At 38.8% G+C, this 23,521-nt stretch overlaps 1 protein-coding gene across 2 annotated transcripts in view; it reads left to right on the top strand.

The window, feature by feature from the left end:
* Positions 1–23,521, top strand: part of DOCK1 (dedicator of cytokinesis 1) — a 320,074-nt gene that overhangs the window by 284,037 nt on the left and 12,516 nt on the right. For both annotated transcript variants that reach the window (XM_030029725.2, XM_030029723.2), the window contains exons 45-50: positions 564–740; positions 1,615–1,698; positions 6,625–6,762; positions 10,307–10,452; positions 14,751–14,949; positions 20,365–20,518. In XM_030029725.2, coding sequence (XP_029885585.1) covers positions 564–740; positions 1,615–1,698; positions 6,625–6,762; positions 10,307–10,452; positions 14,751–14,949; positions 20,365–20,518 — 898 coding nt within the window. The remainder of the gene's footprint in view (positions 1–563; positions 741–1,614; positions 1,699–6,624; positions 6,763–10,306; positions 10,453–14,750; positions 14,950–20,364; positions 20,519–23,521) is intronic.

The following is a 23,521-nucleotide window of genomic DNA, read 5'->3' as shown; positions in this document are numbered from 1 at the left end:
CTTGTGGGGAAAAAGCACAGCAGATAGCTTAGAAGTCATCTCTTCGACATATTAAACTCGATTTCCTTGGAAATGCACCAAAATAATCACTGCAAAAATATCTTGGGTTTTGAGCTGCTTAGGATTACATTTTCCATCAGAAAATCCATGTTAAGTTATCATTTCTTTCTTACTATTACATTAAGCTGGATCTTCTTTGTACTGCTAAAACTCACCGACTCATAATCTCTGATGTTCTCCATAATCCTCCAAAAACCTTGCGTGATTCCTGTCAGAGCCTTTCTGAATGTTGTGCTGTTGTGCTGAGATGTAATCTGTCCTACAGCTGCGAAATGCGTTTAACTTTCTCCACTGATATTGATTATCCTATCAGTTACCGCAGTATATAGATGCCAAATATCTAAATGCCTGGAACCACCCTTTCTGTTAATTACTGGTTAAAATATCTTTTGTTCTGAAACGCCTGAAATGTTTCCAGTCGTGGTGGTTTGGTGGACAGCCAGTTCTGTGGCAGGTTAAAACCTCTGCTCCTTCGTTAAAACCTCCTTTTGTTTTTATTTTAGGTTGAAATCAGCCCACTGGAAAATGCGATAGAAACCATGCAGCTAACAAACGATAAGATCAATAATATGGTTCAGCAGCATTTAAACGATCCAAATCTACCCATTAACCCTCTCTCGATGCTGCTTAACGGCATCGTGGATCCTGCAGTCATGGGAGGGTTCACAAACTATGAGAAGGTAACGTCAAAATTATCTGTCCTGCAGTGCTTCGCCTCTTTGAGCCTGGGCTCTCCTGGAATGCTGCAGGGCGTGTGTGCTTGTACATAAACGCTATGCGAGTCTCCCCTCCTACGTGTTTTGTAGAACATTCCTAAAAAGTTACCGGTTTTAATGTCTTTCTGCTATTTCTGGGTACATTTTTGCCTTCCTACATCTGAAGGAAGAGTTGGTGTGTTCAGCAGCAGGAGTAGTTACGTGGGGACGCGGTGGACAATCGCTTACGGGAGTTGGACACTGCGACCGATGGCAGTCCCAGTGTGCGCTCTCGTGCGCTTGGACATCGGCGCTGAAGCAGGAATTTCTGGGTGAACTTCAGTGACCAAAGTAACCCACTGCAGTTCTCTCCTTTGCTTTCAAATGCATGAGTTTTTAAAGGATCAGTCAAATGGTAGAGACTTCTGAGATACTGCTCAGTTGCAAGTATGTCTAAGTAATCTTAACTGCATGTTTACAACGTTAGCTTTTAGAGTTATATGGGGTATGGTATTAACACTGGGAAACTGTAAACGCTATATCTAGTATTTACGTTGCCAGTATTAATCATATTAAGCTAGCATATACAAACAACATGTATTTTGTAACATAAATGGAGAAGGTCCATGCTGACAGACTTGTTGCTGTATCCATCCATTTATGTCCTCCTGTCTTAATATTAAAACTTTGTTAAATCCTGTATCTCTTTCCTAGATTTTCACTTTGTATTTCTAGCTGTTACTGCTGTTTTGCAGAACTTTTGGGTTGATTCATTTATCTTTGCTGTTGGTAATTCTTCCGTGGTAGAAGGTGTTGATTCATTTTCTGAAGTAATGGCTCATTTTTCTCCCTTGACTAGGCTTTTTTTACTGAAAAATATATGCATGAGCATCCAGAAGATCATGACAAGATTGAAAAACTGAAGGACCTGATTGCTTGGCAGGTAAAAGATTTTAAGTCAGGTTGGTCAGGGCCAACTGCTGTACAAAGACAGTTTAGCGTCACTTTTGAGAAAATTCAGACATTAAACTATTCACCCTGTGTACACTTCTTTGCCATTTAAAACTGTCTTAGAACTTGAGCTAAAGTTCATCTTTTCAAATCTGACATCATTTGTCATTTGATAAACCTGCAAGGAACAAACATGATGAATGTCTTTTTTTTTTGCTTTGCTTTTCTTTTCTTTTCTTTTTTTTTTTTTTGTGACCGTAATACAGTGGAAATATCCCATCTATATCAAGTGAGAAAATATTTTATAATAATGCTGGTTGGCATTACTGGCAATTTAGTTTTGCATTTTAATTTTCTAAGGCTGATTTCAGAAATTCTTCTCAGACAGTAAGATGAAATGCCTAACCCTGAATCCCTCTTCCTGCTTGCATCCACTGGGACGATATTTCTTCACATGTTCACTTCTTTCTTCAAACAATGTATTTTCCATTTATTAAACTTTCTATGTATACCTACAGTACCTTTTAGCACAGAATATTAAATGTGAGAGTTGCAAAAATAACTTGCATGCAAAATATTTAGTAAATTCATCTAGACGTTGTGGAACCTTTGCTTCATTTGCTGTATAACTTAACATGGTACAAAACCAGTAGGATTCATAAAGCATATGAAATTACGTGGTGTTTTTATGATGATGTGTTAAAGCAGAAATCATTTAAATGTAAGATCACACAGGTTATATTTCCTGAACTGGGAATGGAACCCAGGTTTCCAGCCCTGTGCCTGAGACAAAGCAGGAGCCCTCTTGCATGAAGAACTGCGTTTACATGTACCAAAGGATATTTTTCAGGACAAACAAGAAACAATTCCAATTTTGTTCCATAGTCATATACTGGACATTTTCCAGTGGTCTCAAGGTAATTTTATGATAACTAAAGAAACAGCAATATGATTGGAAGCTTTTTTCCCCACAGAAGAAAGTGCATCATTGCCTTTTTATATTCAATTTTGTCTTTATAATAAAGGGAATAATTTACATTTCTATAGGTTTCAACCTTAGAGGTAGTAGAACCAAAGATACAGAATTAAAAAAAAAAAAAAAAAAAAGAAAATCCTCTGAAGACCATAAAACTATCACTGAATAAAAAACCTTTTGGTCTGCAAAAAAATTTATGTATTTATTTATTTATTTTCTTGTAAGCTTTTACAGAATATTAGGTTTTAGGAGCTTTAAGTTTTACAGAGGAAAATAATTTGATCCCAGAAGACTAACTTCATGTCAGCTCTCTGTCTTTGCCTCTGATAGCGATACTTCAAATTAATTACAAACACACTTTTCCTCAGCAAAGATTCACTTTGGTAACATTTGATTATTAAAATAATATTACTGTTTGAAAATATGTATGGCAGCTAATCACATTGTATTTTAATTATTTGGTGGTTTTAAATACATAATTTCCCATCAGTATTGTAGTTCCAAAACAACAGGAACCAGAAAAATAGAGAAAAGGGATCAAAAACTACTTTTATATCTGAAAATTCTTTTCACTAAAAGGTCCAGCCATTTCACGGTGGCAATCAGGGCTTATAAACTACCTGAGACGTTTCATATATGTTTAGCGTATCCCAAGACTTTAAAGCTCCTCTCCAGTTCCTGCAGTTTGCAGAGCAGAGGCAGCGTAAGTAGCCGGGAGCGGGGTGGGGAGCTCTCGGCTGGTGTCAGGAGAGGGACGTGGTACGGAAACTTTCCCAAGTCAGGCAGTGGTCTGAATTCATCACGGACTTGACAGTGATTGAAAGCAAAAATGAGGTTTCATTTTTCAGTAATGTGGGGCTTGGAGATCTGTAATCACACGGAGATTTTCTTTATGCTGTATAAATCAGTCTGGGTATATGAAATAGTAGCCTGACAATCATATTATCAGCTGACGAGTTAAATTTAAATTTTTTTTCTATCCCCTTACCTTACCTGTTTCTCCGTTGTGCTATGGAATTCATGCTCTTCAGGATATTATCCTTTTATAATTCCTGTGAACTCTTAAGTATACGGTTTTTTCTGTTTATTATTTTTTCAGATAAATATCATTAGTAAAGCAGTGTTCGGTTTTGTCCATCTTAGTGATTTTCCAACTGAGAAAAAAATGTTTCCATGCAACTACATCATTTCAAACTGATGTTTTATTTTAACATGAAGATAATGAAATGATTGATTGAAATTACAGTAATGAAATGAATGATCGGTGATGTTAGTCACTCTGCATTTAGTTAATGTATTTACAGCATGCCAAAACTAGTATGTCACATAAAAATCTTGTGCTGCTTCTACATAGCTGAAAGAATTGTAGCATACCAAACTAAGTTTTTACGATCATATTTTATGATACCATTATTATGAAAGATTATCTTTTAAGATTTAAGATTAATTTTAATAATTCAAATCTATGTGGCTTTTTCATTCTTTTCAGCCAAGCAGATCAAGATCTTTAAAAAAAAAAAAAAAAAGAAATAAAAATCAGGGAATAATTTAAGTTGCAGTGGAACTTTATAAAATTGTAAAATTGAGAAAGATTAGAGTTATGAAGTAAGCGCTATCTTGAGGTGGTTTCCTCTCTCATTCGGCTCATTCGTTTCTAGCTCAGCTCCTCACATTACTTTTACTTTTTCATTCACCTCTCCAAAGGTGAGGACGCCCTGTAGGGTCTTTTGAAATAGAGCCATAAGCAAACCCACGCAATGCTCCAAAGCCAAATGAATTGGCAATATCGTGAATGTGGCAAAATTCTGCCTCTCTCTCCGCATCTGACAAAGACTCGTATACGTTTAAAATTCAGTGTCGCTCGTCACCAGATTTCCCTGTGTCAATGTCTGGAAAGGAGACGTAGGAAGAATTTTGAAGTTAGTAGAAGAAGGTAAAACAGTCCGAAGGTACCTTCTTTCTGTACTTGATCAATGTTTAAAGGATTAAGTGGTCTTGGACAGGGAGACCAAATATCCTGACTCTGAAATCTCACAGAAGTTCTGTAGCGAAGGCACGGGAAGTTTATTAAATTCAGCTTCTGTTAAGGAATAACAAGCCGCCGCCTTCTGTGGTTTCTGCTCTTCTTCCATTCCCGTGTAGCTGGTGCCTCCTCTTGCCTGTTCCTCCAGCTCTTGACTCGACAGTTCTTGTGCCCGGAGGCCACCAGCCTTCAGGTGCTCGCCTTCTCCCAACCCAACCCAGCAGACCTGGCCATCAACCCTCCTATTAATTGGCTTCTCCAAGTGCCCGAAGCTCTCCACGGCCGGTGGTACGCACCTGGTGTACACCAACAGTGAAACCCTCCTTAGCGCCTTCCGTTTGGGGCACAGAAGGAAGCACCTACATTTTTTTCCTGACTGGGACTTTTGCCTACAAAAAAATGTAATTTCCTCCATATTGCTTGATTTTCTAGATCGGAGATGGCTGATCCCTAGGACAGGCTCATTAGTGCATTTTCTGCTTGTAAAAATTATCTCAGAGCTGAAGCTTCAGACCCCACGTGTGCTTCATCTTGGTAATTCGATTTTTTTTAAAAGAATCCATTTAAAAAGTCAGCAGGTTCTTTTAAATAGATGAGCCAAGTGACCACTTATCCCTGCAAAATGGGAGGGTCACAGTGTGGCCTGATAATTATGAAAATTTGGAAATTCATTTACTTGTTCAGAGCAGGGAAGTCTTCTGATTTTAATGTTTAATTTTTATAGCGTGCAAATCCATATAACTATAAATAGAAGTGGCTACAGTAAAAAAAATGGTCATTCTTACTCCTCTTTGTAGCCTTTAGGAAAAGAAGCTGTGTCCTTTTAAATAGTGCCAAATCACAGAGAATGGTCTTGAGAAGATTTCTTGAGTTTGTTCATCTGTAATTCATCTGTGTATTTATTATTCTCCGTACTAATAAAGCTACTCCTTCTGATTGCTGCTCAGTCTTATTAGAAAAATCTGGTTTTAATCAGTATTATGATTTAATTATAAATTATTAAGAAGAAGCCTCTTAGCTTGATTGCTGCAGAGAATATCTAAGTTAGAATCAGAGCACTGTGTAGGCTGAAACGGACCTGGAAGAGGAAATATTTTTCCTAAGCTGGAGGTAGAAAACTCTAATAGTGTGTCTGGATAGCTGTGGGAATGAAAATGTCTCTCTTAAAACATTTTAAAAGGTCAGCTACACCTCCACACTATGAACTAATTATATAATCCTGTGTTGGCATGGATATCTTGTGACAGAAGCCTTGAAGATAAATGATTATTTTCAATTACAGAAGAGAATTAATCTAATTTTTTTCTCTTCTGTTTTGTTCCCAAAGAAAATAAAATTATTTTTCTAAGGAGAAATGTATAGCATATAAAACTATATGTTTTATTAATAAATATTGCTCTGCTATATATACATGTCCAAGGATGTAGCTCATTTGCAGTTTTAGAACTAGCATTTATTTTAGAAGACATACAAGTATTTTCTCCTTCAAGGTTTTATTCTCATGAAACTGGGAAAGGACTGATATTAATAACCCAGTGTGAGAGTCATCATTCATCAGTTTGCCATTTTAAAGTACAGCGTGTATGGGGGCCTGCGAATATAACATCACAGGAATATTTGTGCTATCTGATAAATTCATCTGTGCCTCCAGCATGTGATTACTGGACAGAACTATGGGTGTATTAATTTCAAAGGACTTTGGTTAACAGAGAAAAAAGGAAATCATGTATAACAGATTTTTAGATCCTTTTTTACTATGTTGTGCTTCATATGCAATGAATGATGATGATTATTATTGCTGTTGTTGTTATTATTCCATGAGATCTTTTACTCCTCTTGCAACATATGTGGGATTCTTGCCCTAACCCTCCGCTTAGGAAGGACTGGGCAGGCTGAAGCAGCGTAACTCTGCTTTCCAGATCCCGTTCCTGGCAGAAGGGATCCGGATTCACGGGGAGAAGGTGACGGAGGCTCTGCGGCCGTTCCACGAGCGGATGGAGGCTTGCTTCAGGCAGCTGAAGGACAAAGTGGAAAAACAGTACGGGGTCCGCGCTGTCGTAAGTTACCTGCTAACTTCATGTTTCCTAAATACGTGGAAGTTCTTTAAATTACGGGCAACTGTGTATTCCTCTGTTGTAATTCCCACTGATTAAAAAAAGCAATGTTGATGCAGCATTGCCTGGGCGTTCTCAGTGGTCATCAAATTATTAAATACTGAGCAGATTCTGTAAGAGGTGTTCAGAAAGCCTTGGTACTTTCATGTTCTAGCATGGGAACAATTTCTAAATTGCCAGAATCTGTTCCTTGAAAGTCAAGATAATTCTTTAATAATCCATTTTTAAGGATTTGAGTTAAAAAAAAAAAATGCCACTATAGCATGATTTTTCTAGAGCTGAATGTCACCTTTCCGTAGATATAATTCCTTTTGAGATGTGAGGGCTGTGCTGCTCTACGGTAGCGTGCAGTCTGACATACTCTGGCACCACCCTAAATGTAGGCAGGCAGTAAAAAGATAGCTGCTGCCTAATGAGATTTAGTAGTGCTGGAGTTCAGGCTTTTCTCATTCCAACAAGCTGTTTTCAGTGGCTGCTTCATCTTCAAGGCACAGCCAAGAATTGGGCGGTGTTTCCAGTGGGGTTTTGTTCTGCTTTTAATTTGAGTGTTACTCATCGGGAAGGAGGGCCAAACGCCAGCATACAGCTTCGTAATTCAGAATATAATTGATAATTGAGTCAAAAGCCATGTGGATTGGGTGCTATTATATGATAGGGTTTTAAAATTATTTAAAAACCCAAGATGTAAGTGGTTGGAGTTGCTCTAGGACTGACTATGCAGAGCTGATGTCCTAATAATATATTGAAGGCTGCCAGGGTGTGCTTTATCTCTGTCTGCTGGTAGTCCTGACAGTGGTGTTGTAAACATGCTATAATTTTTAGGTTTATTTGTGAAACGACAGCAGTACGCGAAACTTGCATATGCAGTACATACCTTCTCACTGCTCCAGAAAATAAAGCACGTATATTTACCAGAAAAGACCCGTATGTCCTTTAACGCAGAGGTAGTCAGCATATCGTGCATATGCTGCTGAGATGGGGCTTGGAGCAACCTGGTCCAGTGGAAGGTGTCCCTGCCCATGGCAGGGGGGCTGGAACGAGATGATCTTCAAGGTCCCTTCCAACCCAAACCGTTCTGTGATTCTATGACCTGGCACGCAGTCGTCTTCCTCCCACTGGCCCCTGTGATGGCGAGTTGAGTTGTGGCTCCTCTCCTGCCTGGTGGTTCAGGATACGTAAGTGGGCTTCAAGCTATAGCACTTACCTGATTTTTAGAGAAAATTTTACCTCCAAAAGAGCAAACAGTGAGGTATCACTTAGGACAATACACATTTTTCCCAAATTTTCCCCAAATTGGACTCAAGAATAACCTATACCAGAAACCATTTCCCACAAAAAAGGACTGGTATGAAAACCAAATTATCTCAAAAAGCAGTGATTTATTTCTTTAAGAGTGCACAGATCCACCTTCTGTCAGCAAAAGCCATCTAAAACCAAAAGAAATCACCAGCAGACCATGAATTATTGGGGCATGGCGCAGGAAAGCCAGCTTGCCAGCCTGCACTTTGGACTGCCGTCTCATCTCCATCCCTGCCTTTCCCGGGCACCCTGGAAGCAGATAAGGACCTTGCACTGTAATCCCATTAACTGCCTTTTAATAAGAAAGCCAGTTAGCAGGTCCCAGCAGGCGGAGGACGTGTTACCAAATGGCAGGTGCTTCCCTGCAAGTCAGTGGCGGCTTCCTGATGAAAACACCAAATTGCATGGTTGCCCCAGTTGGGGTTGGGTCATCATTTTTGCAGGTGCTGCATCAATTCACGTATGTATTGAGGTGGATATTACTTCATGGGCTCAGATTTTGAACGCTGTCTCTGCAGTCATGGGGCTAAAAACATCTGCAGTTGTGGTTTTTGCCTTGTGCCTGAAAACTCAGTGTCTAAAGCACAGTTGCGAAGAGTTCACCTCTTCATGCCCTCGCTCTCTTCCCATCCTTAAACCCTCCAGGGCCAGAATATCAGATGGGAGCTCCATCACAATCTAGTCCTTAGTAAAGTAAGAAATAAAAGATTGAGAAATAGAAAAAAAGAAATTGATAACAATGACAAGTTCTCCAGTTTTACTTCTGCCCCTAGATGAGCAGCAGTCACTAAACCGATTCTAAAAGGAATGAAGCAACCGAGATACGGCTGAGCAGCCTTAAACCAGCACCCTCTTCATCCAGTTCTGATCATGGTCACTAACGGATGCGTGCCACTGAGTGTATGGATGTTACGCCAATCACATCAATATAAGCAGGGTGTGAATTTGTTTCCAAATTACCTCTGGAAAATCCCACAGAGATTTATTCTGAAGAGTGGATGGTGTGGGGTACGGTGAGGGAGAGCTTCAGCCGTCCGCTCGGTGAGAGGCAGAGCATCCCGGGCTAAGGAGGCGGCAGGAGAGATGCCGCAGCAGGCAGGGCAGCAAAAACGTGCCAAGGGACGTTCTCTGAGCACCCAAAACCTCAGCGGAATTGTACGTGCCAGTGAAGTATCCTGTTGTATTTTATGACAGGCCTTCCTTCAGAGATTAATTTTCACTGTTGTCTATAGGGATGCTACCTTTTTTTTTTTTGATGAGAACACTGAGATCTTACAGGGAATGTGCCAGCCTTTGTGGTATCCTTCTAAGTGGTGTTCCATTTGTAGTCCTTCAGATCCCGTCTTGCTAATACATTTAGGAAGAGAAAAGTTCAAATAGTAATTTATTCCCAAGGAGAACAGGAATAATTGACATTAATGATACTTGCATGTCAGTCACTTCAATAATATACATTTACATCATCAGGGAGATGACTGGAAAGTCATACGCAGGTGGTGTTATCTTTCTAATTTCACTCTACCCACCAGTAAGAATTGTCAGGATTGATGGAGTTTTATCGCTTCTGCCTTCCTTGTACAAGGCCAATTTACCAGTACTTGACAGGGTGGAAAATATACCTGTAATTAAACAGCATGAGATTCTTATTTGTTGACTGAAAGAGTTCAATTATTTTATGCATATATCAGTTATTAATGACTAACAAAGCTTGTATAAATATTCAGAACTATGAAATTGTCTGAAAAAAAAAATCTTTCATATATTTTCTTCTTAACCTAGATGTCACTCTGTAAATTGGCTCTCTTGACATAAAGTTCCTCTTAGTGGGTTTTTTTCTTTTTTTTTTTTTGAATATACTGACAGGGCAGTCACTTCAGTTGCAGAGATGGATTGGAAAAAAAGTTATTTGTAGAAAGCTCCGTTTTTAAAGCCCACATGTAAAAAAGCTTGTAAATACCATTGAAACAAATGAATTATTGGAATATGTTTAAAATTATACATGTGCCTATGAGGACCTAAATATTTCTTCCTAGTCCTTTAAATGGATTTTCTTTAGAATTCGTTTCTTTGTCGTTAATATATAGTGAAATGGAAGAAAAACCATCAAATCTTTCCGCATTACTTTTAGCAACCAGATATCACCTACATTGTGATTTAAGAAGTAAGATCTTGTATTTCTTTATTGCAGCTTTCAAGCCTGGATGATAGACGAGGCAGTCGGCCACGGTCTATGGTGAGATCCTTCACGATGCCATCGTCTTCAAGACCCCTCTCCGTTGCATCGGTGTCTTCCATCTCCTCGGACAGCACACCTTCTCGACCTGGCTCGGATGGGTGCGTAAGAAATACTCATTCAGGGCTTATCTCTGTAAAGCATGATTTGGCGTGCACGTCTGTAGGTTTTGAGGATTGTCACCACCCCGCTCCAGATCTCAGTGCTATCACGGTGTTACTCCTTCCGATCCTACTGACTCCTCCTGTGTGGCAGCATGGCGTTTGTTTGATCTCATAAGGACCTGTGGAGGTTTTTGGTTGGGTCTTTTCCCAGTGTATTTTATTCCAGATTTGGTTCATCATAATACCCCACAAACATTAAGGTGACACAAAGGTATGAGTAACTAGTGTGGGGTGGGGATGGTGCTTTTACGTGACAGTCTAATATTGGCTAAAAAAAACCCAACCTATATAGACATTTATCTCAAGATACATTCATTGTGGGTTTTTTTAACCAAAATAAATATAATGCTCTTCTTGGTCATCTTTAAAACAAAGTTAAAGAAAACCCCCTAAGCATTCAAACAAAACCCCCCAAACAAACAGGAGGTAAATTATCCCCTTGTAAAGTGTTGCAACTATAATAGTTGCAGTAGATCTTTCGCAAAGTCAGTGATGAGACGTGTGTTCAGCCGGTCCTGTCGTGGTAAACAGGTGGAGCTTGGGAGAAGGAAGGGATTAACTAACTGCTCAATCATTTCTTCTCACTTTTGCTGCCAGAGGAAAAGCTGCTTATGGCAAGACTCTACTTCAAGACTTATCAGGATATTTCACATGAGACCTGGGAATTCTGTTGATATGCCCTGTCTCACAGTCACATCCCTCAAAAGAACAAAATAATCTGTTTTCTTTCTGGGGTTTCCGTGCAGCCTCAGAAGTCCCTTCTCCCTCTTCCTCCACCCAGGCATTCCCGTAATCCAGAAACGCAATATTTGACCAAGGCAGCAGTTTCTAAAAAGCCTCCTGAAGGGCTGCTAACTTACAGGGATGTGCTAGAAACATTAGTGTCCCTTGTGCACCTTCAGAGGGAGTTATTACCTGACTAGAGAGTAAAAGCATCAAGTAAAATGAAATCCAGCACCTAAGGACCAACATGATACTTACCTTAATTACAAACAGTTTATTTACCCATTGGGAAGAACGCCAAACAGAGCACAATTCAGGTCTCATTACGTTACCCTCTGTAACGTATACGCAATGAGTCATGTTGATATAAATGTAGGACAGCAGAGACAATAATGCATTTTGACTAACGCATCCATGAAAGTTGTCTTGCTGGAACTTGGGGATAACTACTATTCCAAGTTAGTGGGCAACTTTCTTTTCTCTCAGAAGAAAAATACTAATTCTTTCCCTGCTTGCCTCTACCTCTTTCTCTTCTTGCCTTCAAAATCATTATATGTATTTTTCTTTCTCCATTGGATGCTATTTTCTTAATTTTTGCACCTCCATCCCAGCTTTGTTGTGGCAGGTATCACTTAGCAGTTTTGGAGAATGTCATGAGTCTACTCAGTATGTATACTAAAAAAAAACCTCACAAAGATCACGGTGCAGCTCAGCTCCTGCTCCAAGCCTGGGGCAGTACAGCTGGAATACATGTGAGGAAAATATAATGAACAACTATCATCACTGAGAAGACCTGAAAAAAATGCTCATTTGCTTGATCAGTGGAGCAGGAAAAGAAAAATCATCGGATGTAAATACCATAATGGAAGACCTGAAAAATTCAAATGACTGTAAAAATCATGTGGGTGGTTTGTCACTACTAACTTGGAAGAAGTTCACCCATGTACCTACCATAGTTGATTGGGTTTATGGTCAGTTGTCCTCTCCTACTTTCCATTTCCCCCTATTCACATGTTAATTCTGAGATTAGAGATGAAGCTAAGAAAAACAATTAAAAACGGAGCCAACAGACTGTCTTGCCCAGATCACCCAACTTACATTTTATGCCACCTCCAGCTTCTCCTGCTTTTAAACAGTAAAACTCAAAGCAGACGTTGACATAGTATGTGTTTTACAACTCCCAACTTTATGTATAAATAAAACTCTGACTTTAAAAAAAGGACCTTGGGTTTATTCACTGCTTAAAATGGGACTTAGAAGTACAAATCTGAGCACTTAAAAGCAGCGGTTGGAAGTGGGGAAGTCCCACTGTGCCTGTGTTTTGCCATCTGTTGGAAATCCTAATGTACCTCAAGTAGGAGCATGGCGTGCTAGCCCATTTTATCACCGATACGTTGCATACAAATAATTAATAGTACTAATAATAGTAATGCCTGGAAGGGAAGCAATTAATCCTTGTCTGAAGAATGGCAATTCTTCTTGTAAACTTGCAGTCAGCCTGCGAGGCAGGAGAAGCGGCTAAAATATGCAATGCAGATGGCTAAAACAGTGTCAGGAGAGCTGTCTTCTGGTCCGGGCTTCGGCACTGATGCGCTTTGTGGCCCCAGGCAAGGCATTGCCCTCCCTTTTCCCTATCTGTAAAATGGGATGAAAAAAGCTTGCAGTTTTGTCTCCCGACCCGTGTGGTTTTGGCTTTGGTTATGAGGGTAATGGCTCAGGGGTCATTGCTGCAGGTACTGGTTTGAGCATCTTTCCATCAAATGAGCTGACTTAGGCTGAAAACTGAAGGGCCTTTAGTGCTTCAAACAACAACAAAAATAATAATAATTTTGGATGTTGCTGCTGGATATTGCTGCTCATGGAGATGATTAGGATAACTTCACTGCAAATTGCCTGAAATATGAATCCTCCAGTATTTCACAGCAAAGATTGTGTCCTGTACGTGCATGCATCCCCATGGCATAGTAAATACTTTTCCAGTGTTAAAAAGTAAGCTCGTTTCTTTGTTTGGGGATTTTTGGTTTGGCTTCGGTTTTGTAATGTGATGATTTGAGACATCCGCTTAAAATCTGTCAGTGTAATTTTGACTAAGGTATGATTTTAGTAGTTTGTTTAGTTTATAATATAAAATAAATTAGAAAATACTTTGTCCAGCTAAGAATATTTTAGCTCGTTAAGAGAAAAATATCTCTTTAACTTTTATTTAAACTAGTCACTAAAAAAAGGTGAGATAAGGAGATTCCTTTAAGTTACTGAGTGAAAATTAGCTAAAAAGAGTTCCAATATTACTTAGAATAATGCTTTCCCTACACAATAAAGACTTTTTAAAAAATGAAGTTTTCCTTTAAAAGTTCATTGAACTGCTAAAGATTTTTTCCTTTGTAGCCAGAAAAAAAATTAGTCATGGACTGTAAAAACTGCAGAGCTGATGGTAGTAGTATATCAGCCCTGCCTATATCCACACGCTTGAAGCATTCCAGGTGGGAAAATACATCTGCTATTTGGAAACTAACCTTGCCCTTTGTTATTACCTGACCGATTTTTCATTCTTGAGTTTGTCTTTAATATCAGAACAACTAAGCTCAGCCCTCGTGGCTCCCCCTCACCAGGGCGTGCTGTAGGCGAGCAGGGGTGTGCATCTGTGGGTATGTGTGCGCACACTCGTATGGATGTCTATCCTCATGCGTGCGTGCAAAATCAAACGTACACGCAGGGTGTTATTACAGACAGGAATGGGGCTTGTGCCTGTGGTTAAACCTCTATACCAATGTATAGGTGTTTCCTTTGCATTGAGGGCGATATTGTTTGCTCTTCTGTGAAAAGGTACTGTACTTTTGATGAGTTACAAGGATTAGAAAGTGATTTATGTTGTGCGTGTTCAACAGAAAATCACTACACCTCTGCAGAACAATTTCTTTACTGTTATTCCTTCTCTGGGGAGTATGTACATCCTCTTTCTCCACCAAAAAAAAACCAGAAAAAAAGTCCAGGAGAAATCTGGGGACTTGGCTCTTTTTTAAAGAAATCCTTAAAGCCATTGGTAGACATAAGGACTGCCTCCAAGGTGCCGGGGAAGTAGGGGTGACATTTCTTTAATGCATCGTACACTTACCTGCACTCGTATAGAGCTGATTTCCACTGGAGTTTCCAGGCAGCTGCTGGCACACTGGCCGTGGTGCCACGGCATAGATAGTGGGAGTGCTGAATGAGAAACTAATTTTTATGTAAACCACATACAGCGAAACTCAGGAGTTTGTGTAGCTGTAAACCAGTAAATTTACTACAGAGGAGGGAAATAGGCAGTACTGGTTCTTCAGCAGTTCTGCAGTAAATTTTATTGTAAGACAATTATGATTGTTATGACCTTCTGCCCCCTCCTTTTCTCTGTAATGAGTTTTCCTGGATTAGCAAAGCACTGTTAACTCAAGCGAGACTTTGGGAAATATGTAAATGAAAATTAGGCGTTTTGAAAATAGTATTTTATTGATCTAAGCAACAACAATTTTCTTTAGGTTTGTGCTGGAGCCCCTCCTGCCAAAAAAGATGCATTCTAGGTCTCAAGATAAATTGGACAAGGATGACCTAGATAAAGATAAGAAAGAAAAGAAGAAGGAGAAAAGGAACAGCAAGCACCAAGAGATATTTGATAAAGAATTTAAATCTACTGATATTTCTCTGCAGCAGTCTGAAGCAGTGATCCTTTCAGAAACGGTAACTTAGCAAGTAATGCTTTACCTAATTCTGAGCAGTGTTCTTTCTCTTTTTAAATAAAAACATTGATTTTTATGTTTTAGTTTATTTTTAGACCAAAAATAACTCTAAGGGAATATGCTACAATGTTAATATGTGTGATAATGAATCAAAAATATAGATTTTATTTACAGTGTAAAAAAATCATGGTATCTCGTATGAAAATCTTAACCAAAAGCTATATATGACGATTTGATAAAAGGTACAGATGGTATAACCTAAGTAAAATAAATGCTACCATGTTAGCAGCCTTTTGAATTTATGGTTCCCAATAGATCATGATGGGTTTTCTCGTATTTCAGCTGACTACTGCCAGACACTTTTTGGTGGAAATGTTACAAGGTCATTTTGTGCATGGCAATTACGTATTCTTGAAAGGCTATTTTGAGCAGAAAATCGTAAGCAGTTCCACTGGTGGCTGTGTGTAAGAATATTAACTACAGGGCATATCTCTCTTAAGCCCTCTCTTCTTGGCGTATATTTAATTCACTGAAACTCTTCTAAAGGCTTAGGTAACTTGAGAAGTTTTAGCTCTGAAATTGAAAGTAAGGCCTTTTTAAGCTGGAGCAGGGAGTGCATGAACTAACTGTAACCTCCAAATCTCTGTCTGGACACCTGTTTTGAGGCCAATAGTTTAAAACGTGCCCTCCAGAAATAAATGTAATGTTCTTTTAAAGATTTGCACAGGTGCTTTTAGAGACAACTTTTAACTCAGCAGAGTCTTCCGTCGGTGGCTGTGTCATTTACATTGGACTTTCGAAACTATTTCTCTCTGACCTGTGATGACTAGATCCTTTAAGTCTTTCTGTTTGGTGTTTGTAGCCGAATATTACTTAGATGTTCAGCTATAGTTCCTCTGTTTTCTGGATTTGCTCCTCCTTTTCCATCCAGAGATGAGCTAGTCTCTCAGATATGTCTTCTGACATCTTGGAAGATCAGAGTTGTTTTCTGTGATGTGGCCATAGGCCCAGTATTAGCTCAGCAAAAAGCTCAAAAAAACCCCCTTTTGTGCGTCTCAGGCTTTTCACCCAAACTGCTTTGAAGCCGGTGAGTTTTTCCATTGACTTCAGTAAATTTTGGATCAGCCCTGGTTTGTATAAATGGAGATTCCTCTTGCCAAATCCAGCCAGGTGAGCATCTTTAGAGTGTTTTCAGACAGAAATTACATTTTGCATAGATTTCCACGTGTCTCATCTTTTTGATGCAACGCATTCAACTCTGCACATTGTAGCAGTGGTATTTTGACTAAGCCTGAACATTGCAATGGCAAGACTTGCGCTCCCATGTCCCAGATCCCCAAACGGACTAGCAGAGCTTGTGGGAGAAGAGCATTAGCCACAGAAGAAGAAAATTGTATTGCAGGGCAGCTCAGTCAGCTGGACTTGCACAAAGGCGTTCAAGGATGCTGGAGAGCTGGTTGATGTCACTGCAAGGTCACTGTCATCTCCGAGAGGTGTTGGATATTGGAGAAGATTCCTTATGACTGGAAAAATGTAAATGCTGGCTGGAAAGGGGGACATGATGACCCTTCAAGGCATATTCCCATTTGTCATCTGAAGAACAAAAATGAGCAAAGCCCAACATGGTTTGACTCAAGTTTTCCACTATTCCCAGTCAAGAGCTTTCAGTCAATGACTGGTATGACTAATTGTCCCCTGGTTATAGAGAGGGAGGGCAATTAAATGTCAGAATTAGTTACTTAGTTACTTCGAGCTTCTTGAAATCCACAGATCAATAATATGAAAAGGAGTTTACTGGTGAGAGAAAAACTCTTCCTTTTCAGTATCTGCAAACTACTTGATGAGCTTCAAAATGACCAAGTCAATTTTTAATGCTTGGTGTTAGTGTGGTTCATTTGCTCTTGTAGATGAACTAGAGGAAACACTTTTGAGATTAGTTTACAAGAGTGGTTGTACAATTCCCACTGCTGTCTTCAGGAATTTTGTACAGATAATGTCAAGCAGTTTAAAGATAAAACTTGTCTTGTCTTAAAATTTTTGCACTCTGGAGACCTGTCCCCTATTAACTATATAAAAGGGAAATTGCTATCTTTTGTGGGTAAGAATTCAGCTTTTCCATTGTTCTACTTTTGTGGGCTGCACTGTGTGCAAGTTCCCTTTCTAAGTTGAAATTACTCCCAAAGCACTGTTACTGCTGTGTTTTATGAAGAAAAAGGCATTTTGAGTTCTCTTGCATTAGGAACTTGGCAGCAGAAAGTTTGCTAGCTTAAAAAAAGATGATGATGAAATGGAGGGGGGTGGAAATTAAGGATTGTTGGGTTTTGGGGGGTTTTTTTTGGGGTTTTTTTTTCCAAAAAAAGTTGGAATCCAGATTTGACTAGAAATGGAAATTATAATAAGATTTAAAGAGCTTTTAAAGCGAGATTTTAGTAATAAACTACTATTAGTTACTAGATTTTGTATTATAGTTACTGGATTCATTCTGTTGAGAATTTTAGAACTCACTTGTACCATTGCTAATTCAATTACAATATTCCAATTATTTGGTGAATTTTCTAATGGATTCTTAGTTCTGACTTCTAAAATATTTGGGGGTTTTACAGCAGAAGAGATGCTTTGCTTTAGTATGATGACAATTTATAAGTACCTTCAAGAAAACAAATGAAAGAGTAACAGCCAGCTTGGATTTGTCAACACCAGATCGGTCAAGCCCTTCTTTCTTTTTTCTGCGACAGAGGAGGAAGCTCTGTGGGTAGCAATGATGTGGCAGACCCCGATGCGCCGACTTCAGTGTGACTTTTGGCACACCTCATGCGACGTTCTCGTGAGCAAGACTGGGCAATGAAGTCTGGTCTAAGGTGATGCTGAAGGATACACAGCAGCCTGGAAAAACTCCGCTTAAAATTGTGAAGGGTGAGAGGGAGTAAATGAGAACCCGTGATGGATTCGGATAGTGAGATATGTCAAAATAGTGTCTGTGCAGAAGCACAGCATGTGGTCAGCCTCATAATCGCTGGCTCTGTCTCATGTCTATTTATTAACAAGAGGGTTCGGTGTGTGTCACTTCTCTTTCATCCAGGTGTCATCGCAGTTCACAACCAGCCCGTGCCAGTTGTAGCTGGCAAATAGCAGACTTGTGCTTGACGAAAGTCCAGTTTCAGATATTCACACCCCACACACACAATTATCTGTTGCCTGACAACACTCGTATTCTAAATTATTCTTCGCCCACCACAAAAAGGCAGTTATCAGTGGTTTGCTTTCAGGAGGGAAGGATGCATCAATAACCTTATATATGAATCTGTTCTCGATCCTGTGTTATTCACTACTAATTGGTTTGTGCAACGTAATTGCAAGCATGATACAGAGAATATCAAGTGAGAGGTGCAGCAGGCATGTCAGGCAGCAGTCATTCCCATCTCTGCAGAGCTTCTGCTACTCTCTTCAAAGATGACGTCTCATGAAATGAGTGTTTCCATCACTGCGATGGACTTTCTTATATAGGAACTTTTTTTTTTCCAATCAAATGAATATTCATGGAAGAACATGAGAAGATTATAAAACTGCAGAATTATTTCATGGAGCTTTTACATTTTCTTTAAAAAGGAGCATTTGGAGCCTGTTTTGTCTAGTTGTATGGCTTAAATACTTTTTTCCAAATCTCACTGTACTCATAATGGATTTATTGACTGATCAAAACCCAAGGCCTAATTACAGAGATCTTGTACTACTCTGATCTTATCAGAAGATAAATTAAGCACTTTGGTATATGAAAATTATCAGTAATGTCTTTATAGTTTTCTAGAGATTTATATCTTCTTTTAAGCATCACATAAACTTCTTTAACATAAATTCTCATTGTTAGTTCTTTGATTCCATGAGCTGATAGCAAACCTAATACTGAAGCCAGGTAATTAACAGACCACTTGAAAGCTGTGTTAGAAATCAGAATAGCAGGCTGTACATTTTATTGATTTAGTGGCACCTAACACCACTCACTATTGATCTTCCTTTCGTTAGACCAAAAAAAATTAGCAATGGGTTCATTATGGATTAGTGGTCTCCAAAGAGTTCATATTCCCTAGCAGAACCGTGATTTATTGTGAAGCTTTAAGCAGAGGACCAAGCTTGTCAATCACAGAAGAAGTTAAAATTTATTTGAGATAAGTAGCTACAGACCAGGTTAACTTGGGAACTTAATCTAGTTGTTGGGTTTTCTCTTGGTTCTGGCTTTGCAGCTTTGCTAATCAATTAGTGTGTTTTCCTTATTTGCTTTTTTATAATTATATGCCTCTGAGAAAGTGATTACTTTGCTTATCCATTCTACTAAAAATATGCGTTAAAAGATCTTGAAAGAAGAAACCTTTGGAGTCTTTAGGACTTGAATTTTAGTATGAGCCAAATTTCTGAAAGGTTACCCTGAGGTCTTGATGAACTTTCAAAAAAAAAGTTACATACTTTATGGTCACGCATTTCATGTAGAAGGGTCTCAGAGGCACAGCCTTTTATGCAAACCCTTTTAGGATTTGTTTGCTGAAAATAAAAGGAAGCACTGATACCTCATTTTAGATTTCTCCTTCACAACATACTTTCTAAAAAAACATTCTGAAATGACAAAATTCTTCGAAAAAGCATGAACTGCTGCTGGCATTTTCTGTTTTGTCCTAATGCAGCACCTTGGATGTAATTCCCCTCTTAACTTCAGGCTGCTGCTCCATTTTCAGTGACCTCTTGGAAATGAAAAATTCCTTTCTTCACTGCGATTACTAGAAATATGGGAGCTGGTGGACGGGTAACAAACAGGAGAGCTCAGAATTAAACTCAGTAAAAGGAATCACCTTAACAAAGGCAACAGTTGCCCATCAGATTACAAGTATCATTTCAGGGTTTCTGATGGAAAATTTAAGTGGACTATGAAGCAGCTCAAGCAAAACAATAGGGATATTTCAGTGAATTAAATATAAGCACAAACAGGCACCATCAAGAAAGCGTTTCTGGACAGATGATGTCTTCCTCAGAAGAGAGTTTCACCATGCAAACAATTAAAGAGATAAATTTTAACAGGGAAGTAGAGCCCCATGAGAAGAAAGAAAATATTTTGAATGCTGTATAATCTTGTGTAAGGATATAGACTTCCTGAGCTGTTACTAAGCAAGTGTTTGGGGAATTGGCTCATTGCTTCAGAAAAATATGCCAGGCTACGGGAAGGTGTGTGCATTAAGTCTCATTGTGATTCCTGGGGAGAAGGCAAAAACATTTGCTGCTGTGAAATACTGCATTAAATCAGAAGTGTTGTATGTTATCATTGCCCTATTACTCTTTAGGAGGTAGTGGGGAAAATGTAGCAATCCCAAGGTCTGCTGCTCAGTAACAACATGTATTGCTTTACTGTCTTACTGGTTTTGTCCCTGTGCAGATCAGCCCACTAAGACCACAGAGACCAAAAAGCCAAGTCATAAACGTCATTTCAAGTGAAAGACGTTTCTCCGTCTCTCCATCACCTCCCAGCTCCCAAGTGACACCACCCCCAATAACTCCACGGACAAAACTTTCTTTCAGCATACAGTCCAGTAAGTCTTTAATTTTAATTACATTTTATTTTCCTAGAATATTTTATGCAAAATAACCGCTGGTGGGGAGATGTCTTTCCTGAGCATTACATTACACCTTGGTTTGAGTTCTTTGAGTTAGTCCTTCTGCCATCACCATGGGATTGCTTGCAGGAACAAGAACTTGCCTCATAACGTCATGCTCCTTGCCTTTGCCAGCAAAAAGTATTTCAACATTTTACGAAAGCAAGCAAAATTGTTGCATTGAGAAGGTTTCTTTTCAAGTAATCATTAACAATTACTTAGGTATAGAGTAACTGTCAAAAATTAGTGTTGTACTTGATTCTGTATTGGATTTAGGGTGTTTTGGAGCATAAAGGCTGAAAAAATAATCTGTTCATGTAATTATACCTTAAAAGAACTTTTATTTGCTACATAGTGAGTACAAGCCAGAAGGGGGGAAAAAAAGTCAGTCTTTTTGATGTATTTGTTGTTTGACATTGACATCTATCACTCAGTTTTTCTGTAAAATAGCATCTGTTTGCTTCCATCTTCAGGAAACCCTATTGCAAAACTGGGTGTAATACAACACCTATTTCTTTTACAGTGCTATTTTCCAAAACCTGTTATTCAGAGTTTTCAGTTGCTAGCATGTGGCAAGAAAGAAAAAAAAAAAAAAAAAAGATCTTTTTGATACATGTACCCAAATGCTAGTACAATAGTCAAGAGTTCATTGTTAGTAAAGAGGAGAATAGATGATCAGTTTTAAGAAAAAAATCTTGTTCTATCAAGGTCACTGTTTTATTTACTTTTTTTGACACTTAAAACCTTTTCCCTTAAATAGGGAGTGTTTTGGAAAGTTCTTGTTGCCAATTGCGGATACATGTTCTGTGAGCAGGAATGTGTTTATTCTACAAATCTATAGCAACAGAATTGTCTTCCAAAAGGCATGTGGCATGTTTTAATGATTTGAAATTGTTGGCTGCAAACATGTGGAAGAGGGATAAGGAAATGCAAATGAATGCAGCATTTCCTTTGCATAGTCAGACACCCAAAACAAGTATTTGGTAACGGTGAACCCTCTCCTTTCTTTACAGTTTTGGTAGCCGGAAACTACCAGTATGCTAACAACTTGAAATACAGAGAAGTATAGTATATATATTCCTGCAAAAGATAGTCTTTGCATTGGATTATTTCTTCCTGTGTACGTTTTATTAAAACTAACTTGATCTCTTTTTTTAAAAAGTATCTGAAGCTGTCAAGTATTTCTGAGAATATTTATGTCTATGTGCTGGAGATTTATGGGTGTTATGTAAAATAGGTTCAGCTTATTGCAAAATCCACGGGACTTGTCCATAATCATTTGAGAAATTGTAGTGGTAAAAATTTTTAGGAATTCCAAGGATAAAACAGTTATTTCAGTGCACAAATTGGCTAAAAGCAGTTAATGGGTTGCTAAGCAATCCTGCTTGCTTGTTAGCTGGCAGTTTGGGAGAATGGAGTGTAAGATTTGATCATCAGGTTAAGATGAAAAAAAAAAGTCACCTAACTGATCTCTCGCCAGCTCAAAGATATTCTCAGTGGCACGTGTCCAGTAAGAAATAAATATTCAGAGCATACTAGTCTGATGAAACACCTTGAATAATGATAGCAAACCAGAAATGATGAGTAATTATTTGTGTAGTGACTGAGTTAGTGAGGTATAGTTCAGCTGAATTGAGCAGGAGAAAATTAATAGATCTGGAGCAAATAGATCTTCTTGACACACAACTGAAAATTACTGAAGTTTGTGTTCGATACCTGTTTCTGCAGTAGGGTGGATGACTCCTGGATTTCATTAAACTGAGTGAGAGATTAGCTAGTCAGGGCAAATGATTTTTTTCATTATAGAATATTGTTGTTCTACTAAACAGTTTTCCAGACTGAATGCAAATATGTTGTTAATGTATATTATGAACTATTCATGTGGATGGAAATACTCTGTCCACTTTTACAGGGATTTATTGCTGTCTTGCAAAAGGATGAGGTTGTGAAGGTGCTATGTACAGGTTGTAGGAACACAGTGGGGGCTGCAGAAAATTAGAGCAGTAACAGGAGCTGGGGAACGTAGGGGAAGGGACAGAAGAAGAGCAGGACACAGTTGCACGGACAGTTGGTGACCATCCAGGTTGTCCAGGGTATTGCAGATGTTAAAGTAGAGTTGCCTCCACACCTTGTTTCCTCTGCAGCTCTCGTAAAAACATTGCTTACCTGCCTTTCCATGGATCTTCCAAATGTCAGCCTTAAAGAAACAAAGGGTTTGTGTAACTCCTAACAAAATTTGTCTTGCCATCTCCCGGGTAGCACCTATTAGTCTACATGAAAGGCTTAGATGAAGTTAGTAGATACTGCAATATCATGTAAGATACAAAGGTGAAGTGTTCAGGGCAGTTAAATTCGCTTTATCTTTGGGTAATAGTGTGGTGTTATACTCATTTTCAGTTTCCACCTAAGGAATGTATAGTGAAACCTAAAAACGTGGCTTGTTTACAGTAAATGCCGAAAGAAGTTTTTCCTTTCTGAAGCAGGATTCAAGGTTCTGCTAAAGTTCTAGCTAAAGCTACAACTCTAAAGAAAATGCCATTTTCCAAACATCTCCCAGTATTATCCTAAACTGCATGGAATAAGCGAACACATAGGTAGATAGATAGATAGACAGATAGATAGATAGATACGTAGTTGTGGATGAGACGTGCAGGATGTATGTCAAGGAGCTGTTTTGTGAGGTTTACGGTGTCAAATGCCTACGATCTTTAGATGTACAGTATGGCTGGGAATTCCTATCAAATGAACAGGGAAGTCCATTCACAGCATCAATATTTAGTTCCAAATGCGTAGCGTTGTTTTTCCAGTTACATGTTTAATGGCATGAGCTTAGCAGAAATAGATTCTGATGGAGATATTTAAAGGAAAATATTCAAATGTTTGGGGAATGGACAAATCCTATGTGTGTAGAAAAGGAAGGATGAAAAACAGGAGCAATGG

The sequence above is a fragment of the Aquila chrysaetos genome, chromosome 11, assembly GCF_900496995.4.
Source record: "Aquila chrysaetos chrysaetos chromosome 11, bAquChr1.4, whole genome shotgun sequence".
Lineage (NCBI taxonomy): Eukaryota > Metazoa > Chordata > Aves > Accipitriformes > Accipitridae > Aquila > Aquila chrysaetos.
The sequence above is the reverse complement of the archived record's forward strand: the minus strand, read 5'-3'. Positions and strand labels throughout refer to the sequence as shown.